At 43.4% G+C, this 25,658-nt stretch overlaps 1 protein-coding gene across 1 annotated transcript in view; it reads left to right on the top strand.

Moving 5' to 3' along the window:
* SLC4A11 (solute carrier family 4, sodium borate transporter, member 11) overlaps positions 1–25,658 on the top strand; it is a 66,103-nt gene that overhangs the window by 11,316 nt on the left and 29,129 nt on the right. The window contains exons 3-7 of the mRNA XM_010580825.1: positions 3,855–4,086; positions 5,352–5,433; positions 14,587–14,710; positions 17,969–18,175; positions 23,191–23,275. Of these exons, the coding sequence (XP_010579127.1) occupies positions 3,855–4,086; positions 5,352–5,433; positions 14,587–14,710; positions 17,969–18,175; positions 23,191–23,275 (730 nt within the window). The remainder of the gene's footprint in view (positions 1–3,854; positions 4,087–5,351; positions 5,434–14,586; positions 14,711–17,968; positions 18,176–23,190; positions 23,276–25,658) is intronic.

Below are 25,658 nucleotides of genomic sequence, written 5' to 3'. Positions count from 1 at the left end.
GTAACTTGGGTTCCTAAATCTGTGTAACAAAGCCTTGGGGGCTTTTTAGGGAATACCAGAGAGCTCTCTAACTCTGCTTTTCTTTAGGCCTCTGAGACAGCTCAAGTCCTGAAAAGGTATTTCAGCAGGCTGAATTAGTAGGGGGATGAAAAATAGTGTGAAGAATAGCTGAATTAGTAGAAGAAACCTTGCCAAAAGAAAAAAAAAAAACCAACAACAAAAAAAACCCCACAAAACCCCAAACAAACTCAAAACCCCCAATCAAACAAAAAAAACCCCAAACCAAACCCAGCACCAACAAAAAAATTAAATGTAACTTGATATTAAGTCATAGAAGTTAAAATAAGCTATTCTGTGCTCAGGAATGGAAATGTCTCTGTCAGTAGTTTGTCTTGTCTAATACTAGTGCCAAGGTTCTCTGAGTTGTATGCACTTGACTGAAAGTAACCTAAGAACTTAATCACTTAAAAGTGCAAATTCTAAGCCCAAATGCAGGATCTACCTCTGATAAGAAATAGTTGGAAGCTGCTAACACATAAGTGTCTCTTCTATTTTATTTTTTCTTTTTAGAGCTGTAAGATTCCTGCTTTTCTGGCCTATAGTTCATGCTTGAACATTTTAGTGTGCTGTTGAGCAACAAATGCCAGAGAGCTAGCATGCTTTAGCAGGGCTTGAGAAAAGATACTATTGCTAGTTTTTTGCTTCCAGGGAGGACGAGTGGCAATTTTGCACTTCAAATAAAAAGGAAATTGGGACCTGAGTCATGGAGGAGATGGCTTTGAGTGTCTGGGAGGGGGGAATTGCTAGCAGAAAAGTGGTCAGGTCAGAAGCTTTGTCTGGAGATGTTTCCCTGCTAGGTTCTCCCTGTCTCTAGTGGTAGCCTGTAGTTCTTGTGCCCCCTCAGGAATGCTGGAAGAGCAATCTGTGTCTTGGGCAAGTTGCTATCTGGCATGGCAGTTGGTAGGCATAAATAAGGAGAAGCTCCTTGACATGGTTTGAACTATTTAATCACCATCACAGTGTGTTTGAGGGAATTGGCCCAAGTGACCATGGCAAGAGCATAGGTAGAGCTCTGCTCAGGACAATATGCTGCTTGGACACTCCTTCTTGTAAGGTTCTTGCAGTGTCTGTAAGTGGAGGTGGCCTCCAGAGCAGCCACCCAGCAGAGAAATTGTGTTTTGGGCCTTCTTGATGAATGTTGAGAGCTCTTTTTTGTACGGATAGCGTGTGACTTTGGCCAAGAGACCTTCTTGAAGTTAAGGGAGGTTGTTTCAGTGTGTTTCCCCTTTGGCACAACAGCCTCTGTTCTTGCCATGATGCAATGTGCAGCTTTGCAATCAAGGATACTCAGTGCTATTAAAGCAGCTATTAGGTAGCTGTCTTGGGTTTCTTGCTAAGCAGTTTCGGCATCAAGTCTCCAGCATCAAGTATCCTGGTGTGGCTTGACTATCTAGCTAAAAATATTTGTGAAGGAGCAATCATTAATCTTACTGGAAACCACCAGGTGTCCTGACTGGAACAGTTCTGTTTGAGCTATCTTTTGAGGCATTGCTGTACCAGTGCTTTTGCTAATTTGATTTTGGTTTGTCTCAGGGAGTGATGTATTTATATCCTTCCATGGTGGTTAGTTGCCTTGTGATGTTTGATGTGCATATCTTCCCCAATGTTACGGGAGTAATAATAAGGATGGGTATTGCCCCTATTTCCCATGAGGGACCAGGAGGAGGGGAGTAAAACAGGACTGGCATGGAAAATTATTTACCCAAGGCATTGCCTGAAGCCTCTGGCAGAGCTGGAGCTGAATCCTTCTGACTTGCAGTAAGCTGCTGACAGTGCTGTCCTGCCACAACAAACAAATGATGCTGTCATGCACAGCTTGCTGGAGGATCAGTGTTGATGGAGATGTGGGCAGATAATAGCCCTCTTCTGAATGCCTTTGATTCATTTCTGCTGTCCCTCAGCTATCCCTCAACTTTCTGCTTCCACTGTTCTGCTTCTGGTGGCTTCTGTCATGCATGGGAGAAGTTGGTGATACGAAGCCACTCTTGCTGTTTTGAAAGCTCCTCAGCGCTGATGCTCCTAACCTTCCTCATGCCTCCCTGGGTGCCTCCTCTGCCATCCACCTTGTTAAATCATGTCTAGGTCATTTGGCCTCTTTGCTGTTTGAACCTACCTCCTAGGTTGGACTCTGCATGCCAGACAAGCTGGAATGAGTTACGTTTGGGAGGCGGTTGCTGGTCATCTGGTGACCCCATGAACACCAGTGTTACGGATGGTGTTAGGTGTTTTAACCTGCTCTCATGCAGTGATAATTTGAGACTGACTTGGCCACTTGCAGTTAGGTGGTCTCTTTTAGGTGGAGTTGTGATGTAGTTGTGTCACTGTCTCCTCTCCTAAGAGCAGATGGCAACAAAGCCTTTGGGGTGGGAGCTGAAATCCTTCAGAGGATCCTCCCTCTCAAGGATGCTATGTAAGAAGTGATTGATGTGAAGTAAAACAGTGCTAATTGCAATGGATGTGTACTGACAACTTGATAGTTGCTGTGATAATTACAGTAATTAGTGAGATACTAGCATTTTTCCCTGTGTCTAGGCTATAAATGGAAAACGTAGAGAGGGTACGTGTGAGAGGAGGGTATCCATGACTCAGGCTCTGGGGTGGTCCCATAACTTGGGGGAGAATGTGCCAAGGTCCTGGTTGTGGAGGTAACTTGGTGTCAGACTTGTAAAGCAATTCAGAGCTTGATTCTTACTGAGCTTAAGGGGAGCTGAGGCTTTAAATGTATCTTGACAATCTGGTCCTCAACATGCATTCAAGCCTGGCTGGTTTCCCATTGGAAGGAAGATCCATATAACAAAGCGCAGTTCCCATTTCCTTACTCAATCTTAAGCTGTTGAAGGAGAGGACGGGACTGTCAGTCCTTGACTGGTACTGGGAGTGCTAACTCTGTGTGTGGATTTCCAAGGACTGTGAAATGGCAACGATGCATTTGGAGTTTGATTCCTCAATTAACAAACGTCACAGCTGACAAATACAGAAAAGAGTTGAGGTTCTGTAATATAGCATGGCTGTTTCTTCCATCTCAAGGCCAACAAGTGTGGGACAGCGGAGGAAACCAGCAGGTAGTTGAGACAGTTTCAGCCGCTGCTGGTTTTTTTTGTTGTTTAGTTGTTTTTGTTTTTTTTTTTAATTGATTCAAAGCTAAATGTTATGCACAAAGGAATAAAACTTTCTTGGGAGTGGGAACAATAGAAATTTAGGAAGTGTTGAAAAAGGTGATGGGCTGGATGGCATTCCCCATCTCCCATTTCAGGCTTCCTGACTGGGAGCACTGGGGAGAGATGGTTCCCGGTTTGAGAAAAACTGCGTTAGGTTGCACCGAGATGTATACTGGTAACTTTTCATGCTGTTGAGAACAGAGTCCACTTCTTCCAAATAACTTTTCCCATGTTTCTGCAAACTTCTTGAACTATTTAAACCTGAAGAGGATTTTAAAGGCTACCTTAAGAATTTTGCTTTTAGGCTGGCTTATGTACTTTAACCTAGGTAAAAGACCTAATTTTTTAAAATTCTGCTTTCTATGTCAGGGTATATATATGGTGCATAGGCATTCACCTATAAGCACTCTGTTAGGATAAGCCTTGAAAATGCAAACCTTCAATGCATTAATGTGTAATGCATAAAACTCCTTTTCTTCTATAATGTGATCTGAATGGTCAAAGTGATTCCAGAATCACTGGTTGGGTGGCAGTAAGTAACCTCTGCAAAACTGCTTGTGAACTACACAGATCCAAGATCTTTGCCATTAGGTATTGCATATAGCTGTCTAATGCTCTGACCTCTTCTTAACACAGTACCTGAAATTAAAGAATTTTGAGGAGGAAGTCAGAGCCCACCGAGACCTGGATGGGTTCTTGGCCAGAGCCAGCATCATCCTTGATGAAACAGCCACCTCCTTGGACGATGTTCTTCGAGAGATGTTGAAACACTTTGCTGAAGATCCTGAGAACATGGAGCCAAGCTGCAACTTTGAAAAAATCATGAGCACTTTATTCACGGATTCAGGGACCCCACGAGAAGGGAACGGTAATCAACTCTTGATTTGCTTTTACCTGTGGGTTACTGTTAAGTTGTTAGCCTTTCCATTGGTGGTGTGTTGAACACTCACTACTGCATGGTCTCCAGACTTGCATGTTGCATGTGACACTAGGGGTTTATTTTTCCATGTCACTCAGACTGAAGGGGTCTTATTTCTCCAGGATTTTTATGGGTTTTTTTTTTTGTGGAGTCTTGCCCCTATTTCATTAAGATGACACACAGTGGTGTTCTCTGGGGTAAGAATTCTGCAGCACTGGAGTGTCTTGTCTGTTTGGACCCCTTAGGTGTGCTTGTCCTCAGACAAGTGTCTGATGCTCTTCAGCAGAGACACGCTTGCTGGTGTCTCTTCAGAAATGGCTCCTTAGCCTTGTGATTCTGCATCTGAATTCACACAGGCTGGGGAATTTTGCCAGCTTTGGCTGAGTAATTGGTTGGGGAGGGCTGAGCCTTCACATTGCTCCCAGCCTACTGGAAGGGCTGAGAGGCGCTTTGTTTTTCTCCAGAAACTCAACTAGGGCAGCCCTAGCCAACGTTGTTGGCTCACGTGTCATCTTAAGCTATCAACAAATGTCATAGCGTAGTCTAAAACACTACCTTGTAGCCCAAGATGTAAAGAAGCTTAACTAAGCGTTGTTTCTCTGTAGGCACCCATGATGTTTCAGAGTCAACAGGAATGAATATACAAACATGTACATCGCACCTCAAATGTAACTGTCACAGCCTGAGTGAATTTGTTTAACAGATATGTCAAGTCCTGAGCATGTAGTAAGCATGTTCATGCTTTGGTTACTTCTTGCTACCTATCTTAGAGCTTTGCATTTATAATCTCTTTAATTTAGGCTTTCTGCCAATAAAGAAAAATTAAGCAGTGCCATAAAATAATGAGAACAGTAATTAGGAAGAGGGGGAGAGAGGGCAGGGGATTCAGAAGGCGATGCCTCTTCCAGTCCTGTCTCTTTGTGTGTGCGTGAGTAATGCTAATCTAATAACCTAATATTGCAGTAGGTTGATGTTGGGAGGAGAAAACAGCTGCCTTTCCGAGCTGTGAATAGTTTAAGGACAGAATTCAAAAGCATCAGAACAAATGTTTCCATCTTTCTTTGTTGTCACCCCCCACCCTTGCATCAATCCACTGTGCAGATAAATAAGTATGCTTGGTATTAGTACTCAGCTTCCATTTGAAAGCAAATATTATTTGCAGTTGCAAACCAAGTATGGACAGCCTGTAATGTTTCCCTCTCTTCTTTTCCTAGTTCATCTCTTATCAGACACAATTCAAGGGGTCACAGCAACAGTCACAGGGGTGCAGTATCAGCAGTCCTGGCTCTGTATCATGTAAGTACCTGGGTTAGATTAGCAGAATCCACTGGCTGCTCAAAACTCATAACTTTTCCTGCTGCTAGGAAGAATAGCAGTTTAGAACGTGCCCTTGTAAGTCAAGACGGTGATGCCCTCTCCATCCATCCTGGCCTATGGGATCTTAGCCTCAGCATCGGGCTATTCTTTTTTGCAAATGAACAAGCAGTGACTGCAGTCTCTACAGGTCATTAAACTCTTGGATGCTATCAAAATCTGGTGTTAACAAGCTAAGAATGCTGAAAAAAAATCTGAGCCAGAAAATGCAAATTACTGAGAAATGTTAATGAGAGGAACTTCTGAAAGGGACAAGCAAACTGGTTCATGGACTACAGTGCCTGCCAAAGTCTGGGAACTTGTACCAAAAGATTTCTTAGGTCCTTTGATGAAAACATCTAAACTTTGTAGCTGAAAAACGAAGTCCAATTCTGACACTATTTAGACACTGGTTACTTTGGCTGACAATTAATTCAGACACTGATTAATTGTCAACACTGTTAAACATTGGAACAGACACTTAAGACAGTAAGGACTCTGTCACCTGGGATTTATGAGACATGGTGGCTTCACCCCAGCTTCTACTTGACCAAAACTGGGTTTTGAAATTGTCTCAAAGTCAAGCATGTTGGGTGATCCAAGCTGTCCCTTCACAGAGAAAGGCCAGAGCCTGAGTCACTGAGCCAACCAGAGCAATGTGATTTGACTGTTGTCTGTTCCCTTATGCATATGCAGTCTCTAAGTCAAGTTGTCAAGAAATATGTTAATTCCCAGAGAAATTACAAGGATATGTGGGATAGTTGCCTAAAGGCTTGGGGAGTGCATGCACATATTTTAGCCTTCACAGGCAGTTTGCTAGGACAACTGTCACAATAGCTTTCCTTCTGCTAGCAGTTCTTTTCTCCTACCCTCTGCTTATGGCTGGAAAAAATGTAGAGTGTTCTGCCTTGGAAACAGATGATTTAAAAAAAAAAAAAAAAAAAAACAAACCAAACCAAAACCCAAACAAACAAAAAAAAACAGCAACAAAAATTTCTACCTTCTTTTTAATCTCTTGTGAAAGAGAAAGATGTGATCTCTATGTAAAAACATAACTATTGCCTATCAGGGCTCTGTTCCATGAAGTGAACTGGATAATGTCTGTGCTGCATGCGCTAATGTCAGCTCTAGTCTTACACCTGGCATGTACAGAGCAGCTTGCACAAAGAAAATGAGTTTATACAGTAAAATGGTCTTTCTGCGCTGATCAACCAAGAGGGCTTTTGAGCAGTTTTGTCCACTTTGGATGCCATAGGTAGTATAGGGGCAATAAGGGTATGTACATCCTACTCTAGGAAAGGTAGAGGGGGAGAGTTTCTACCGTTGCATGTGACGCGGCTCTGTGGAGGGCTTTGGAGACCGTTGACTTATCAAAGCATTTCTAGAGTTCATGATATAAATGCTGTGATTATATACACGAAACTGAAAAGGGTATGTTCAGCCTTTCCGTAGAAAGTGTGCCAAGGCTTTAAATGCATCCATGTGAGTAATACTAGCTTCCATGACAAGACATGATTTGAAAAATAAGCTTACAAGCCTGAAGGTGTCTTGTGTAAAACTTTCCTTGTTTCTTCCTTTCATTACTCTGAAGAGGGAGAAGAAAGTGGTGGGAAAGTAGTGATGAGTTATTAACTATAATTATCTAATTATTGCACTGTATTTCTTCTGTAGCTATTGTGCAACAGATTGTGAACATATTTTTAGATCTTACATTTTTCTTGAAGTCAGATTGCAAAACAACTTCCAAAACTCTGAAGTAAAAGGAATTTGTTGATGAAAAAGTTTTCCATGTGAGTGGGAAGAACCTTTAAGATATCTGCTGTTCTTAATCCTTGCATTTAATCTATACTCTTTGTAAATTTTAAATTAACACTGCTGGGTTTTGTGCACATTAACTTTTTATTCCTAGTGGATGAAATAGGCTTAAGTATCATGGTAGGATTATATTAATGAGGAAGAGCAGCTCAGAGAGATGGTTTTGGTAGTGTTGCTTCTGCATTGATTTTGAGGGGAAGTATTAAAGCTGAAATTAGCTTAGAGTCAGAAAAAAGAATCTTGTGTAGGATTTTCACTGTGTTGCGGAGAGCCTGGCTGCAGAATAGCATTGCTAATGGACACAAAAATTTGGTTCTCTCTCTATTCTGTGCTGGACAGAGGGCTGCTCTTTATCTGACTTATCCTCACTGGGAAGAGCAGTGGGGAAAACCTAGGGTGAAATAGCTATTCTGTTTCTGTGGGAATTGGTGCTTTCCTGACAGTTTCAGGTCTATTGAACTGCCCGCAAGGTCAGATGTACCATATGGATCTGGGCTATAGTCACGTGACAGAACAAACCATTGAGGAATTGAAGATATCAAGGTTTGAATGTTCCACTGAAGTCCAGGAAAACAACTGTTTTTTCTGATTCACAACAGGCTTTAGGGCTTTTTTTGACAAGAATGACCAAAACCTGATCTTGCTGAAGCCATGCCAGGGTACCTAAGCTTATGGAAACCTTGAGACTCCCTCATTAAAATTCTGTGTAGCTGAGAGCAGCACAGTACTGCATGCCCCACTAACCAGGAGTCTTCAGCTCTAGAAGAATGAAGGTTCCTAGGTATTTCTGTACGTGATGGCTTTCTAACTAGAAAGCAAATCTTCAGAGTTACTGATTAGTTTCATTAGTCAAGGACACGATCTCATACCTTGGAAACCATGGACACAACTCTTTCTCCTATTCATAGCACTTGCCAGAACAACAAGACACAAACTGGCATGGAGATCTCTTGCTACTTCACTGTGAAGCTGCTGGTTGATTGTTCGTTAAAGAACTTTGGAATGAGGGATAGCCAGACCTGTCCCAGAATGGGGACTGCTGAACTGCTATCCTCAGACTTACTCAGTTATTTAGCAGGAGGAAGTTCTGCTGTTAGTAGGAGTTTGGGGAGGTACTTTGGTACCCCTCCAGCACGCAATGACTGCAGCAGGTAGATGTACTGCCAGGAGGGTGCTCAGGGCCCCATGAACCACCCAGACCTACCATGACCCACAGTCTGGAGGGGGTAAACTGGATGCTTTGTATGTCTAGATCAGGAAGAGGTGGGGAAGAAGCCTCTGTGAGAGCTATTGGGTTTGGTGTTGCACAGTTTTGGGGCTCAAAAGCCCAAGGCAGGCCCCCCCCACTTATCCAATGGAGAGTATATGGAGAAGTGGCTCTCATCACAAGCCAAGTCCTATCACACCCAGTTGCTTCCTTTACTCTCTGACAAATGGAGATGCAAATGCCTATTTTTTAATTTTTTTTTTTTCCTTTGGAGTGAAGGATACCTAATGCTAAGGATGTTAAAGTAACTGTGGTGGATCTCTTTTCTTGATGTGCTCCTAGGAGGAATACCAGCTGTGGGGGTTATTTGAACAAATGCTCCCTGAGCTGAATGGAATTCCCCAGGCATCACAACTTCCAGGCTATGTTCTTCTTGCCAGGAGATAGATATAATTGCTTTCTTCCAGAGCTGAATCCTTAGAAAAACATGCAAGTAAGCTGCTTCATAGTCTGGATTGTGTTGTTGAAGAGCCATTTCCTTTGGCTGCATTGATAAGGCACATGGATTGGTGAAGGACTTAATTTTCAGTGCATTCAACTGATTTGCTAAAGCTGTTTTAACAGGCAAAGCAGAGGAAAAAAGCCTCTCTGCAAGCAAAGAGTGGTTTAGTGGTGTGTGTGCTCTGTGTTGCTATGAAATTACTCTTGATACAGCGTGTCATTGCAATGATTCCTGTGAAGGAGTTTAACTCAGAAGAATCCAGGTAGCCTTTCAAAAACAGGTATTGTGAGGTTATTTTTGGATATCAAGCAAGACTGCCATTCAAACAGAGGAAAGTTTAAGAGTAGTAACTTCTCAGATTTAATCTGTAACTGATGGTTTTGTGAAATGTGTTACTAAGGCTTTGCATTACTTTTGAGAGAACCATATTTCAAGTATTCAAGGATTTGTCCGGACCCAGGGGTTTGTGGGTCTATAGAAGAGCTGCGTTGCTTCTGATTTAGCTGTTGAATAGATTTCAAATAGACATGCTTCAGTTACTGTGTATTCCTCAGAATATTGCCCCTTCTTTCAAAGAGCAAAATGGGATGCTATGGGAAATTAAACAGTTCAACTGTTTAAAACTAATATTATCCTTTAGAGGAATGGTTACGAGATTTGGAGTCTTGTAAACAAGAGCCTCTTCTCCAAAACTTACAACCATCATCTCTCAAGTGTTCTTTGTGTTTGAAGAACTGATTAATTTTAAGTGCCTAGCCACCCGTGTTGGGCTGTTCCGGGTTATGCTGGAGAGCTGAAATTCTTGCAGGTGCTGTGTTTTGAAAAGGAGTTCTCAAATTCAAACCTTTTATTAGAAATTTGGGTCCCGAAGGGGATCTGTTGGAGAGAAGGATGACTCATTTCAGTGCCTGCAGCATGTGTACAGGGAGGCGGAAATGTCTCCTGATGCATTGACCTGTAAGAAATACTTTCCCCTGGAGAAATAAGTAGCTAGAGAGGATGGGTCTTCCTGGAGCCCAGCAAAATGTGCTTACCGGTCCAAAACGATATCCAGCTTGGAGCAACTTTATTGCTGAAACAAACCTGTGCCAAGCTGTGGGTGAGCTGCCTTGCTGGTCACGGCTTCATTCCTCACTTGCAAATTCTGGTTTCTGAAAGCTTGTGCCTGGAGCTGCTCCGCAGAGGAAGATTTATTTGCAGTGGATGAGAACAAGAAGTGTCATTGTTGTTCAGAATTGGGACAGGAAAAGGCTGGCTAGCTGATTACCTCTGCTGGGCACTTTTTCTTACTGCAGGGGATAATTTGTTTCTGAATTAACTTCCTTTCTTGCCCTGTTTAAAGAGGGTTTCTGTTTCTCTTGGGTCTCCATAGTTTGACCCTTTTTATGATTTGGTTGAGAAATGTGTTATTACTCTGATAACATCTTGGGTGTGGGGCAGACCTGCGGCATGTGTGACTCGGTATATCAGTGATTCTGGTGGAGCGTTGCCAGTTCTCGCCATCAGTGCCACACTCAACGCTGCTAGATACGCAGCCTGGAAAGAGGAGGACAGCGAAGCAGGAATGTGTGCTATAATTTAAATGCCCTTTTTATGAGCTCAATTATTGGAGGATCAAGATAAAATTGCTGAGAACACAACCTGGCATCTCATTAAATCATAACCCAACATTTCCTTGTGTGACTAATACTGGGTGAAAATAGATTTTTCAGCTTTCTGGCCAAACCAAAGGAGAATCAAATTTAGCTCAACCCAAAGCAAGAGGGAACTTGGAGGCTTTGGCCAAACCAGACTTGATTTAGAGTCAGCTGAAAATGCCTTGCTAGTTCTCAGGGGTTTTGGGGGCTTTGGCTATTTACCCTTCAGAATTTTTTTCTTAGTGGGAATTTACTTAAGTGCTAATTGAAAAAAGTTACTTCATTTTGAAAGTGACTCTCTTCTTGGCCTGAACTATGCTGAGTATTACCTGCAGTCTTGTGTAACTTGGGATTTCTCCACATGAACCAAATAACTTTTTTGTCCTTTACAAATATTTGCACAAGTCTAATAGGGACTGCAGTTTTGGTTTATATTGTATTTCTATCTGGATTCTGGAATTAAAACAAAAATGGGAGCTGTAATTTCTACAGCACGGAATAGGATTTGAGTCAGCTAAATAGTGGCTTGAATTTGAAGAAAAGCTTGAGATGCTGAATGATGCGTGGGCAGAAGTGACTTGGCCTTGCACTAAAAGTGAGTGAGACACCTTTTTTTTTTTTTTCCCACCCCCCAAATGATATAACAGAGCAAGAGCAGGCTCAGTGCAGGTGCCTTTGTGCAGAATGCACCCTCGCTGTTTCTCCCCTTCATGCAGCAATGCTCGGGTGCATCAGACCTTCTCTGTGGCACCTGTTTAAATCTGGTTTTACTCTGGTTTACCCTCACTAAACCAACTCAGCCTGATTTGTAAGGGTATTATTGACTTAAATTGTGTCCATACATTGACCTAAATGATGTTGGAAGTTCTTCAGTAGTCCACTCTTGGTTTTACTGGTATAAGTGATACTGGGATGCAGATGCACATGTCAGTGTCAACAGAGCTCTTTACAGAAGAGTTGGAAGAAACTGTCTCATAGGTGTGAGAAGGCTCAAACTCTAGCACTGTGGATAAAACTAATTTGGATAAAAATGGGTAATGACGACAGTGGGTTTCTTGGTGTCTTGTGAAATGTGCTCAGTTTTGCTAAATCTTCCAGTACCGCTTAAGCGCTGCGAGATTCTCATGTTGCGTGCTTTCCCAGTCCCTCAAGGTAAGGAAACAGTGGACTCCTGATTTAAAGAAACACAAGGTTTTGGTGTGGCTGCCAGGAAAACCAGCTTGTATGTGACAGCTATCCAATAACAAAGAGCAGCCTTTTAGAGTCAAATTTTCCCCTTCATACCCTGCTCAAGAAGCTCTTGAGCTGAAGTGATGTAGCCCTATGGATTGGCACTGTTGGCAGGACAGTCATCTCTGGAAAGCACAGCCTTAGAGGCAAGTTACTGGAGCTGAAACATAACCCTGTCCCTTCAGGGAGAAAGCTAGTTAGAGAAGAACTGGCTTGGTTAATTATTGCATTATGTAATAGATTTTTCAAATTACTTCCTATAATGCAACATGACTTCATGTATTGCAGCTAGGGGATCAGGGCTCTTGCACATTGGCTTTCCTGCCTTGGGTAGAAGCAAGTTGAAATTCTGGGTTTTGTGAGGTTTCAATTCTTGGATTTATTCAAATGGGGTGGGAGCAGGCAAGCAGGTACTGCTGAGCAGCACTGCTGAGAGAGAGATGGCTTGTAACTTTTGTACCTCCACAACATGTACAAACTTATGTTCACATGCATGCTTTAGTGTCCTGCCCCACTTCAGACATCAAGGCATGTGCTGGTGTGATCAGTCCTTGCCTCGTAATTAGTCTTCTCTGGCCATACTTTGTACTTCAGTAGTTTCTTGCTAGGTCAGGTACTGCTTGATAGTCGTGGTTGGAAAGGGATGATGTCTGGAAAGTGTTAGTACAGCTCTGAGCTATAGGTATCTGATATCTGCTTCTGGCCATCTCTGGAATAGAAATGATGTTCAGAATGCCCAGAAAGCCTTCCTCTTCAAAACAAATTAATTGATGAGCTCAACAGCTGAGGTATAAAAATACTGATAACAGAGCTCAAAATAAGGGCCATCCTTGCTGTAATGGTGCATTAACCATTCACTGTTGCTGACCAGTTCAGGTGGATGAAGGTGAGAGAACTGAAGGTGTTGGACCACTTGAAGGTTCCTGTTAGTCTAAAGCCCAGAGGTTGTGTATCTTCCCCATTGATATGTTGAACTATAACACAAGGAGACTTGTATGCTGTCCAGCCACAGCGGGATTGCTACTGAGGGCTTTGATTGGCTTGTGAAAACCAGTGTTGTCTGTGGTCATTTGATCCCTTTGGAGGGAAGGACAAGGGTTGTTGCAGATCCAAACCATGGGTTTAATTGAAAAGATAGCTTGCACTCTATTTTCAATTACTTTAGAAGAGATTTATTCCTAACCTTAGGACCTGCTGTGATCTTTCTCCCTGTCAAAGCTGACTCAAGTAGAAAAAGGACAAGAGGCTGTGGTGGAGGGGAGCTAGGAAATAAATGAAATACTGTCATCTTACTCATGACCTATATTCTTCTAATTAAGCTGTTTGGTTGCTCTCAGACTTGTGCCTTTGTCAGATTAATTTGTGTAAGTAGGCTGCTTCCAATCTGTGATCAGGAAGTCAAACTCAATAAGAAAATACTTGGTGGTGTGATTTTTGTATGCAAGTTATTAAGAACTTAATAGAAAACATTATGTGCTCCTGACTAGTACATCTGTAGCCAAAGATCTTCAGGAACCATTACTGGAACAACCTTTGGGGTGTGAGAATGCATCTTAAAAGGAAAGAAATGGGCTAGGATTATGAAAGAGGAGTTAAAGGAGCGATGAATCCTCCTATTACAGAGGACTGTGGTAGGTGCTTGCTAGATGAATAAAAGAGAGCAAGCAATCCAAGTGACTTTGAACCAGGAAAAAAAAGGGGGGGGGGGAATCACTGAGGTAGGAAAACACACTTCCCTATCTCTTTCAGTGTCAATAGGCAAACCCTGTGTACATATTTCACCAGCGCTTGTCAGAAGACTCAGGTAGTAAGTGGCTTTAATGGGAACAGGAGAGCTGCCATCCAGGCTGGTGTTAGCCTCCTCCTGTCACTCCACCAAGCCACTTTGCTGTTTTTGCAGTTTCCCAGCAGGAAAAATGATGGCTACCCAGATCACAGCTCTGTTTAAATATCCCAGGATAGACACAGACCTGGTCTTTCATGGCCTCCAAAGATGATCTCTGTGTTTATTTCAAACAACTTGTTATGGGAGTCCAACAGCCATCACATGCCCAGCAGGGCTGGCTGGATTGCAGCCAAGGATTTCCCTCTGAGCAGTAATTCTGCCTGCTACAGCCTTTGTAGATCTTGAGCAAGGAGGTCAGCTTGGTTTCTATAACACACCTGTACCAGAAAGGGAAAAAATAACAGCTGAGAGCAAATAGGGAAAGCCATTCAAACAGAGAGATCTGCCCAAAGCAAAAGTGGAAATATGTTGGTTTGGCACCTTGCCTTAATGTTTCCAAAAGCACTTTGGGAGATCAGGTGAAATGAAATGAAGTGTAAACTGCTCTCCAATAATGGTGCTCTTCTTCTAAGAGGGCTTTTTTGTAGAAGCTTCTGTAGTGGTGCAAGTGCTAGGTATGTTACCAGGTAATCAAAAGAGTGCTGTTAAAAAGCAGATGGGGGAATAGGGAGAATACATCTTGAAATCTTTAAAGTTATTTCCCATAAAAACATGGATGTCAAATTCTATGAAAGAGTTAGCAGAACTGGGCTAATGGTAACTTAAAGTCACTGCTTAAGACTTCAGAAGTGACCCTTTCATAACCAGCAACATTTTGTGTTTCTTTAAGTTGAAATGTGTGTTTATAAACCTTGTGCACCTGGAGAGAGCATGCCATGTGTCACAATGCCAAGTATAACAATGCCATCTTCCTTGACAGTTGCACTATAAAGTCTCTTCAGCGACGTCATGTTTGCATCAGCCGCCTGGAGAGGCCTCAGAATTGGGGTGAAAACTCCTGCGAAGTCAGATTTGTGATACTAGTGCTGGCTCCTCCTAAAATGGTGAGTATTGTGTACTCGTTTGCCCTGGTGCTTCAGAGGGTTCTCCCAAGATCGCTTTGCCTTGGTCGTCTTCTAGGGTTAATAACAACATTTTATTTTTAAAACACAAGGGGATGTGAAAAGGATGTCTTCTCAGCAGTTGTCAAGATGGTTTATACTAACAGCGTCTGTGAGGGGTAGATTAGTCAGCTGTGTCCTCATCTCATACTGGAGAATGGCCTCTAGCCTGACTAGGAGGAGAACGCTGCAGATCAAGTGTGTCTGTAGTCCCCATATGATTTTTTTTTTTAGAGCTACAGCTATGATGCGTGTATTACTCCACAGATTTCCCCCTGTGCATCTTTACCAGTTCAGCTACTATTTTTCAAGGTAAGGAATGCTGTTCCTGGTTAAAGCCATGCTTGTGAAGGGCTCTTGTTAGTCTGCAGCTGATGCCCCACTGTAAAGGTCTGGGTTGCTTCCCAGCAAACTCTTGATGGGACTGATAGTTACACTGCAGATGTGGTTGCAGCAGTTGTAGATGGACTGAGGTAACTAAGAAGACGACGTAGTTTTGTGAGCTCTGTTGCAGTATGGGCGAGACTATTTGGGAGCTGGGGTGCTTGTAAGGTCAGACTCTCCCGAGGTCCTTTGGGATGCGTTTTCATAGCTTTTGGCACTTGAAGCAGCAAGGTTACACTTGCTCAACTGTACTTAATGGTTCTTCGGTGTAGACAAGGCCAACAAATGGCACAGTAGTACGTATTTACTGCAATATCATGGGGGGCATCAAGGTTAATTGGGGATCCCTGTCCTGTCTTCCTCGAAAGCATTGGCTTGATCAAGATGGTGTGTTCTTCCAGCTAATGGTTGAACGGTTCAAAGCTCAAGACCTTTTCACACCTAAGCTGGCTGTTTACACCTTGGGGCTACTAGGTCTGTGCTTCTGGGAGGTGCTGGAGAGACTGGGGACCTTGTCTGGAACAGGACATATCCTGATTCAATTTCCTGGTCTTCAATGCTATCTGTGTGACCTTGGGACCCTCTAATCTGGTCTGTCTCCTCCCCCCCCCTCCACCACCACCGTTGTTTAAATGGAAATACTGGTGTTTCCTTATTTCCCAGGATTTCTGGCAGATCTTTCCCAACTGAGCAGTTCAATGCTTTTGGCATAGATCTCAAATACAACAGGCTGAAAACATATTGATGTTCCTTACGAAAAGCAGCAGGCAAACAACTAAACCCGTGTGCAACTGCATTGATCTCCCTTTCATTGTATGGCAGTTTGCTTATCTCTGGCCAGCTACGTGCAAAGCACCCAGCGAACAGCTCTGCATCCGCTTATATCCTGAAAGTTTGCAATTCCAATGGACAGCATCAAATTAAGGAAAGGGAGTGGAGGCCAAGCAGAGCTGCAGTTGCCAATAGGCTTTTTATTTTAAATGAGTTTATCTAGCCAGCTCTAAGTACGCATTTCTGGTACAGCAGTTAAAATAATTAACCTGCTGACAGTAACAGATTAAATGAGCCTTGCTTGGGGAGGAAAAAAAAAAAAGCCCAGAAAATGGGCATCTGTTGTGCTGAAGAATCCAGATCCTTGGCCTTCGCCAATACGGAGGATGGAAAAAACTTGTTCTGTTGCAGATCTCTGCACACTCTTCCTCTAAATTGTTCATCTCTCTCTCTGGAAAAGCAAAGAAAGGGAGCAGCATTGGGCAGCTTAAAGTAACCCCTTGCCACATCTAGCCCAAAGACCACTGCTTCTTAGAAGGGAAAGGAGAAGCCTCCCCTGTGATGGCAAGTCCAGGCTGGTTCAGTCTGCAATGACCAAGTTTACAAACTCTAAAAGCAACTCCCAGAGCAGATTATCTTCACTTAAATCCAAACACTTCCCTAGAAACTTAAATTGAACATGTCCTAGCAGGTGTGTCTGAAGGGATGTTACCTGTGATGGAGAGAGGGTGATGGAGGAGAGGTGGAGGCAGGGCAGTGTGAATGATGGAGCAAATATAGTGTTAGTGATGACTTTGGGACTAGTGCAGTGCCGCCCACATGTCCATGCCTCTGTGTCAAGCAACACTGAATTATTTGGTTGTGTTCATGAAGAAATTGTTCATCTGCTTTGTTATGAATCATGAAAACTAATTCAGATCAAACGCATATGCTTGCTACTGCTTTTCACAACACCGTGAGGAGGTTGGAGGCTGTCCAAAGGAGGGTGGTTGTTTGGGTGTCTCTAGCCATTGCTGCATGATGAGTGTTGAGTGTAGCTAAGGTGGGTGCGTTAAAACTTCGCATCAAAAGGAGCCCTTAACAAGCTATGGTTTTACATAACTTTTGCCTTGGCAAGTATCTTATCTGTCCTGACTAAAGTGGCACAAACAGTTGAGCCAGTTGGGGTTTGTAGAACTTGGGTTTGTGCAGGGCTGGGGAGCTCAGTGTCCTTTACTGTTCCCTTTGTATCTAATTTCCAAGGTGCTTGGAGCAATACAAAAGCGGGCTTGGATACTTTTGAAGCTGGACCCTCAAAAGATTAGGCCTGTGTCTCACAGAAATGTTAAAGCCTGCAAATAGGCACTTGTTCCTTTTTCATGTTTGCAGGTCTCCCATCCCTTCCAGGCATTTAGTGAAGATAGACAGTGCTGCTTGTGTGTGTGCTCAGCTGCTTCTTTCATATGCTTTCCTCCATGCTGGTAGTTACTTTAGCTAAGAGCTCTAAATCTCCACTTGTGCTGCCAGAATTGCCCTAGAGAGGCCAGCTGAATTGAGTTTTAATGCCCAGAAAATAGGAATCTGATGAAGCAGATGTGCACAATAATATCAGTCTTCTGGAAAAGACATCAGGGCACTCCTACCTGCAGGAACCTTGAATACACCATCTTTCCAACCCAGTAGCAGTAATGCTGAGATGCTGTAGGATAGCAAAAACTCTTTATTTGTTTAGTCTTAGCAGCCTTGAAGGGAGACTGGGGATAAAAATGCATACTCAGCATAATTCAGCTTTGGATCAAGTCCTGGGAAGTTGATTAAGTAAGACTGATCAGTGCTTCTGGTCAGGGCCTGTATATTGATGCCTTGACAGGATCCTGCTGTGGTTGGTTTGTCCGTCTGCAACAGCTTCCACACGTGCCCTTCTTCATCGGGTGTTTCTGGGGTCCTGGAAGCCAGGCAGCTTGCTCTTCAGATGGTGCCCAGTGGGGTACATCAGTGATTTTACCTTTCAGAAGTGAAAGAAAATAGTTTTACAAGGTTTTTTTTTCCTGTCTCTTTTCTGCTCAGAAAAGTACCAAAACAGCCACAGAAGTGGGCAGGACCTTTGCCACAATGTTTTCGGACATAACCTTTCGGCAGAAACTCCTAGAAACCAAAACGGAAGAGGAGTTCAAGGAGGCCTTAGTCCACCAACGCCACTTGTTGACGGTGGTGAATCAGAGACCCTCAGCGATGAGCGATGGGCACAAGTCACATGGTCCTAAGCCACTCAAGGTAAGGTTGGCCAACATCTGCCATGCCCCTGCTTCAGTGGTGTCCAAATGCATAAATGCAAGGGGTTTGGGGTAAGGAGATGGAGCAGTTGTCCTGCTTACATCCATTGGGCTCTCCTAGCAAGCTCTCGGCACTGAGGTTTCCACAAATGGCTGCTGTGTGTATGTCCCTCTTTCTCAGCTCCTGCTGTAAATCTGAAAAAAAAAAAAAATCAAACCCCAAAACACTTCAAAGAGGCAGGTGCTGAAGGGATGCAGAGCAGTAGGGGGTTGAAATGGTTGCAAGGCTTTGATTCCAGATGCTTAGTCAAGGGTGGGATTAATGGATCACTGTGCGTTGTCAGTCCAAGGTACTTAATCCTTAGAATCAGAAGTCTCTGAAGGAAGCTGCTGCTTGTCTTTCCCGCAGCCAAAAGACTTCTTGGCCATCTCTGCATGGTAATTTCACTTAAAAGTTGCCTGTCAGTATTTGGCCTGACTTCTTACTGTTTGATCTGTAGATCTGTAAAATGTTACTTGCTTTGTACTTTAAAGTTTGAGGGAAATGCTGTAACTCAGCTTTCTTTTCTGGAATTTCCTGTGTATTGGTCACTGCTTTGCTTTTCCGTTCAGAAATTCATTCTTTAACCAGACAGCATACCTGAAAAATAAACTGTGCCATCTCTAGCTTGCTGCTCCTGTCTCTGAATTACAAATAACCTTAAAGCTTTGGGTTGCCTACAGTGCAGAAGCCTGTTAACTTATCACTTCCCTGCCCCCCCCGGAATAGACTTAAGGGGTTTTGATCTGCACATCTGGAAATGGGCAAAGCTCATGTATTTCCTGCAGAATCCCCTTGCTTATAGGTAGCGCTCTGAACTTTCCTAGACCCCATACCTGCTCTTAAGTTTGCAGAACAAGTCCTGAAACCCTCTTTAAACCTAGGTCATTCAGAGCGGTGGTATTCAGAGTAGCTGCAGTAATGTAATTTAGGTAAAGTAGGTTTAACCCTTTGCACTTGTTCTTTCAAAGGAGTTTTTGTTAAAGCAGTTGAAGCTTCTGGCTCTATCTTCTGCTAAAACTAGCCCTTTTTAAATGTCTGCAGAGGATTTTCTGCTCTGTGGTTTGGTGAGCAGGAGGGCTGGATGCAACACTGAGCTTGTAGGTGTTGGCCCTGAGAAGTGGTGGTTCCTATCTGCCTCGCTGGGTAAGCAGCCTTTGCCAGGCAGATTTTCAACAGCTCTGAGCCAGTGCTGTCGATAGTGATGCTTGTTTCTTTAGCGCCTGCTCTTGGCATTGACCATTCTTGGTCTGGATTTGGTAAATGGTTGTTTTTAAAATGTTTTATCCTTCAGCTCTCAGGAGATGCAGCCTGTATAGTAGTAACTCTGCTCTCTCATGTCACTTGGAAGCAGCTGTCCCCCATGCTGTCTTGCCAGCATAGACCTTAAGAGCTGGGATGGAGATTTCTTTTTCTGGCAAGCAAAGATTTGTCTGGATAAGTGAGGTTGATTTGAGATCATAGCCTGCATTCCTCGCTTCCTATGAGAGCTATCTCCAGCAGCATCTTCTCCCCCTCTGCCTGCCCTGTGCATAGCCTTCTAGAAAGGAAGCGTTTAATATGAGCACAAACTCATATGAGACCAGGGCTGTAATTTCAACCTGTGAACCACCCCCAGTGAAATAAATATGCTAATCCAGAGCCACTGTATTATTAAAGTGAGCCCTCGGGAGGGTAAAGTCTCTTGGTAGTATAAAAATCTGCTTCCTGCCTCTTCTTCCCTTGGTCCTGCAGCGATGGGAGAAAAATGGTCCTCAAATGCTCTGTGTGTCACTGGGGTTTCTGCAAGTGCTTATTTTTACCTCTGCTAAAATACTAAAGGGGACATGACAGTTGCACACCATGCTGTGCCTACAGCACAGTCAGTTTGCTTTGGCTCATCTCAGAGAATTATTTAGGCAAGGCTAAATACTCAGTCATAATTAAGTCAGCCTGAAATCCTCTTGTTTACTGAAGCATCTAATTGTAATTTTGTTCATGCAGGAACCCCTAACAGTTGTGATGCTTTCTAGCTGTGATTTTGTATCTGATACCTGTGTGGATTTGCTGAGAGGGCTGGGCTATGCTTGCTCAGCATCTGCAGGAGGGAGGATAGTATGTGTCCCTGGTCTGTATAAAATAGTCGTGCAGCCCTCCCCAGTATTTTAGGGAAGGACTGAGAAAGGGGTGGCATTGTTGGAGTAGGTATTTTCTGTTTGGCTGTGTAAGTGCTGGCTTAGCCTCTTCCTCTAACCCAAACAATGGTTGCTTATGGCAAGAGACTTGGAAGGATTTGTAAAATGGATAGTGGAAAATTCAAGAACTTCATCTAGGATTTTTTTCTGTCTGTGTTCCTTTTGCTGCTCTTTCCTTCCTTGTGTATTAGGAGCAGCATGGGCAAAGCACTGGAAGTACTTGCAGAAGAGGAGAATAAGGAGACTGAAGGAGAATTTGGTGCTGGGTACCTGAGCTGCCATTCCTAAAGGCTAATAAACCTTGAGCTTGGGGGGGAGGGAATGCAGCTCTGGTCTCCTGGATAAGACCACCTAGTATCAGGATATTAAATCAAAAAGACAACAGGGCCATGAGAGAGGTGCCACCACAAATGGGAGTGGAAAGCCAATGGGTCAGCCAGACTCGACCCACTAAAGGAGAAAGAAGCAGGGAATGGCAGTCCAAGAAATTCCCAACACTGGCGTGTATGAGGAAGTAGATCAAAAAGGGCAAGAATGGAGTGTCAGCACTGTTCCTCCCAAGGTTTTTGGAAACCTCACAAGGTGCAAGCTCGGAAGATGGCAGGAGGCATAAGCCAGACTGAAACATGTCTGGAGTAGTTAGACCATAAAAATGCATGGTGGATAGGTTGGGGGATAAAAGTAAAACCAAAAAGGGGAGTAACTTCAGAGGTCAGTAAACTTGGTTGTTCATCTCCTCACTGCAACCCAAGTTGAGTATGAGGTTAGTAGAGCAGAGAAGAAAGCAGGAGGATTAGCCATAAAGAAGAAACAGCTTTCCCCATACTTCCCCCTAATGAGGTTTAGCTTGACATCCCCATGCCCCACCCTAGGCTAAACTTGCACATGTGCAAGAAATAAATGCATGAAGGGAATTGGGTGTCTCAAACATAAGCCATCGGCTCCCCCTTCTCTCAAATTTGCCTCATTGTGTGTTGCAGGACCAAAAGTTAGGCAGTGCTTTGCTTTTCTGCACACTCACCGCTGCCTACAAACAGGCATCATGCATGAGTGCCCCTTCCCTCCCCACCTCCCGCTCAGCCCCAGGCCAGCAGCAAGTGTGTGGCTTCTTCCCTGGAAGATGAGATACCCCGAGTATCGTTTTCCCCGGACTCACTGCAGTGAGACGAGTAAACATATTAGTCATTAAAGCTATTGTGATTCTCTGGATGACTTGTGCCTTCAGGAATGTCTTTCTGGGGGGAAAAATTAAATTGCTTTTCAAGTGCATATGGCTTTCATGTCCAAATATGCCTCCAAATATGTTTTAAGCTCATAGCTTTTTCAGAGGTGCTTAAAATGCAGATGTTATGTTGGTGTCTGCCATCTTTTCATCCTGATCTGTTCAGGTTATAGAGTTGAAACCGTCCTAAAGTAATAGAGGTGTATTGGCAAAATGGAACAGAATTGACTTAAGTAGCTGAAATGTGAGATGTCATAGTCGCTGATAAAGGAGCTGGTCCTCTGAGGTATCTTTTGCACCCCAAACCCTAGTGTTTGCTGTGCCCAGTGTATTCCTTCTAAAGGAGAGGTTTCCTTGTGTTTTACTTATGGTTCTGATCTTCCAGGTGCTGCAAAGCTGTGTGTAGTCTGTTAAACAAGCACTACAGTGTCAAGTCCTTTCTAAAGCAGTAGTTTTTATCAGTTTCCAGCCAAAGGAAGATGTCTGTGCTGTTTTGAGATGATCTGTTGGTGTAAATTTTGGACTTGTGATTCCCCCCCAATACTTCCTAGCAGAGGTTATAAGTCTTCTGTATCTAATTCTACAACAAACATGAAATGTTCTAGATGAGACAGCTGGGGTAATTAGCACTGTATAAAGGTGCATTTGATTTTGAGTAGTATGTGTACATTGAGTTGAGGATAACAGGAAAAAAAATATCTGACAGGTGCCTCATTTGCAAGTGTTGCCTACTCTGATGCTTTCCATGTGCTTTCTGTAAGGATGTAGTTGTGAGAATTGGGAGGCTGTAAGTCAATAGCAGCTGTCAACATATTTCTGAAAAGCTCCTTATTGCCTGTGATGAGCATCAGATCATATAAACAATCGTACTGCACCTTGCAGGCCCCCAAACCAGAAATGAAAAGGAGTATATTGGGGTTTTGGAACCCTTTCACAATGATCTTATTGTCTTTCAATGGGTGCAAATTATGGCTTGGTTATGTGAAGTTAGTCAAGCTTGTTCACTTTTGGTGGAGTTTGAGGTGTACACAGTCTTAGTTCCCTTACTACATCTATTTGAGGTCTCCCTTTCACATGGCAGTGCCAAGGAAGGGGGCACTTGCTGGGGATCCCCTTTCAGAGGCTTCATGTGGCTTTGGGGAAAGAGGTTGGTTTTTTTTTTTGTGGTGGCATCTAAAGAAAAAGAAGTTGGCTAGAGGGATGGGAAAGGCATCTCTGACCTGATGTTTAACCCCAGGGTACCCAAGGTCTAATCCTGCTGTTGGCCAGGGTGTTTTCAGTGGGTCACACTGCATCGGCTCCCTCACCTGCAAAGCAGAGATGCAGATATGAATGGGAGGGGGAAAAGGGAAGGAAGGGGAGGAAAACAGGGTGGTCTGGGGGAATTTTCTCTTTTACAATGCTTTTGAGGATATAAATTGAAGTGCGAAGAGTTTATTTTTATTATCGTTACAAAATCTGATTTGAATGCCCTATTCAAAATGACCAGTTTTGCTCCTATCAGTATTGAATAAGGAGGTTAATCTCTTTAACAATACATGAGCCTTTAAACTGACACAGCACTTCCTTCCTTTCTTTAGTTGCATGAGTTTCTCAATGTTGGCAAGGGGATTTCTGATGACATTGCACGAAGATTTCCAGTGTACGCTTTGGACTTCACTGACGGTATGTTGGCCAATGTTTATGAAAGCATTGGCCTGATTTTTAATTTTTGTGATGTGATGTCCTGTTTACAGTGTGCATTGAATGTGTTCTTTGATACGTGTAATAGCGCTTTTATTTCTTATTTAAAAGAATATTTTGGCCAAAGCCTGTGAATAGGCAGCGTGGCACATTATAAATGAGAATCTTGCAGTGTTCCCCTAATGAAGATGCTAGCTGTATGTAGATGAGGATTTTAATTTTTATTAAGCAATGAGGCGATTAAATGGATTGATTATTGTCGTGTGTAGACACAGATCAACTCGTTGCAACCTAATTAGTCAGCACTGGCCTAATAAGCCCTTTCTGCTGTCTTTGCAAGCCAGCATCAATAGCAATTATGGTGATGCTGTGGGAGTTGAGAATGCTTAAACAAAATCTGAGCTGCAGTAACTTCAGCTCGGTGCTTTTAAAAACAGGATATAGCTTGTCTGCTGTAGCCACTCCATAGGAGCAGTGATACGGTGTTTATATTGAGCCTCAGGTTTCGGGCTTTACATAAAACCAACAAGGCTGTTGTGGGAGCTGAGTGTTGCTTTCTCCCTCTTCACTTTCAAACTTTCACTTTCAAAGATTCTTAAAGGCTGTGAAAAGTCTTCAGGGCAAACCATGCTTAGAGAGCCTCAGCCTGACATCAAAACATGTTCAGTTTCTTACAGCTTGTTAGGGAGTTGGTTAATATATTCAAGTAGCAAACTCGGAAAGTTTCCATAAATAGTAGGCAGGGAGAATCTTGGGGCTCTATCAGCCACCTTCCTGCTGTTAAATCCTCCTTAGCTCAAGCCACAGTGTCCCAGCCTTCCCCACTGCACCTCTGCTGAGGACAATCTTCCTCGGAGTTTGCATAAGAAAAGAAGATACATACCGGAGCCCCATTTTGCAGTCAAGTATTCTAGTGCAAAGCCACCTTCCACAGCAGCTGAAGCTTGAGAGCAAGCACGGGCAGGGTATGGATGTGTGTCCTCCACTACATTTCAGCAAGGATGGTCACCACTAGCAGAGGAACAGAGACATCAGCTGTTGGCTGCTTGGCTGAAGGAGATGCCATGTGTCTGGGGGAGTTGCCAAGTAGTTGCTTCCCATGAAGATCCGGCTTTCTTGACTAGGAGTGCTTCACCCACCGCAATGTGTTTTGCAGTTGTTGGTATCCCCTTTGCTGGGAAGAATAAAATGGGGTGAAGTGCTGGCTTAGCGCAGTGGCTGAGTGCTGGGTGCTTTGTAACTGCTGGGATGAAACTGTTTTCAGGAGGCTTGGGGTGATAGGAGGGCAGGCTCTGTTTGAAGTCAAGCTAATGCTATATTCGCTGCGGGGTTGAGGGTATGTTGAGGAGGAAGGCAGACAAGAAATTATTTTCAGGATAGCAGCAATGAGTCTGATAGAAAAAAATATTTTTTGGCATGTGCATCATTGGCACCAGATCTGGCAGGGGACTTAAGCTCCTAATCTGGACACCTCTGGAGTAGGTTCAGGACACTTCATCTCTCTGGTTGCTGCTTTCTAGGGCTGTCAGTCTAACTTCTCATTATAAAGGGATATTGAAGCACTTCAGAAGGGAAGCGCTGCAGAAGCACCTCGTGGGGACCCATGTGCATCTCGAGACAGAGCAGTGTCTGCTGTGGCTGTCGGTGTTCTGAGTGCGGTAGGTTTACAGGTGCAAAAGCATCATATGATGGTCCTGCAGCCAATTTTGGCTGACAGCAGATTTGGAAATCCGTTTCAGGGTCTATGTTCTGGTTCTGCCTGTGTCCAAATTAACCTGTGCCTGCTGCCTCTCAGCCCTGGGGCTGTCAGGTATGGCCAGGTGCTTAAGCTTTCCATGAACTGATGTACACAGCAGATCAGGCTTGGCCTAAACAAGGTGCTGGGATTGACTAGCTTGAAAGAATGGTTCCCTTGGGTGCATCTGCCCTGAGTGATGAAATACTGTCATAATAAGAATCCAGCATTACAAATACACCAAAACCATTTTTTTTCTGGAATAAAAAGCAAGTATATGTTAAAAAGCATCAGTGCATTGCTATACAATTTTTGGAGAGTGGAAGATGCAGAAATGAGCCAACTGAAACTCAAGAACTACTGCAGCTCAAATGTGAAGTACTTGCCTTAGGAGCCGTTGTGCTCTTTCAAGTAGGATATGGGGAAAAGAGGGTTTTTAAAAAAACCTATATATATTAGTATGTGCCATTTCTTCCCAGAAACCAGAAATTAGGATGAATTCTTTAAGGATCTGCGTGGAATGAAAACCAGATGGAGCATAAAGCATCTGCCATAAACCACCGAGACCGAAGGTGATCAGGAATGTGAAATTCCTGGACCATCTCAAAGCAGCAGTGTACCAGAACATTG

The sequence above is a fragment of the Haliaeetus leucocephalus genome, unplaced genomic scaffold (assembly GCF_000737465.1).
Source record: "Haliaeetus leucocephalus isolate CR32 unplaced genomic scaffold, Haliaeetus_leucocephalus-4.0 Scaffold741, whole genome shotgun sequence".
In the NCBI taxonomy this organism is placed as follows: Eukaryota; Metazoa; Chordata; class Aves; order Accipitriformes; family Accipitridae; genus Haliaeetus; species Haliaeetus leucocephalus.
This window is presented reverse-complemented; position numbering and strand designations above follow the sequence as displayed.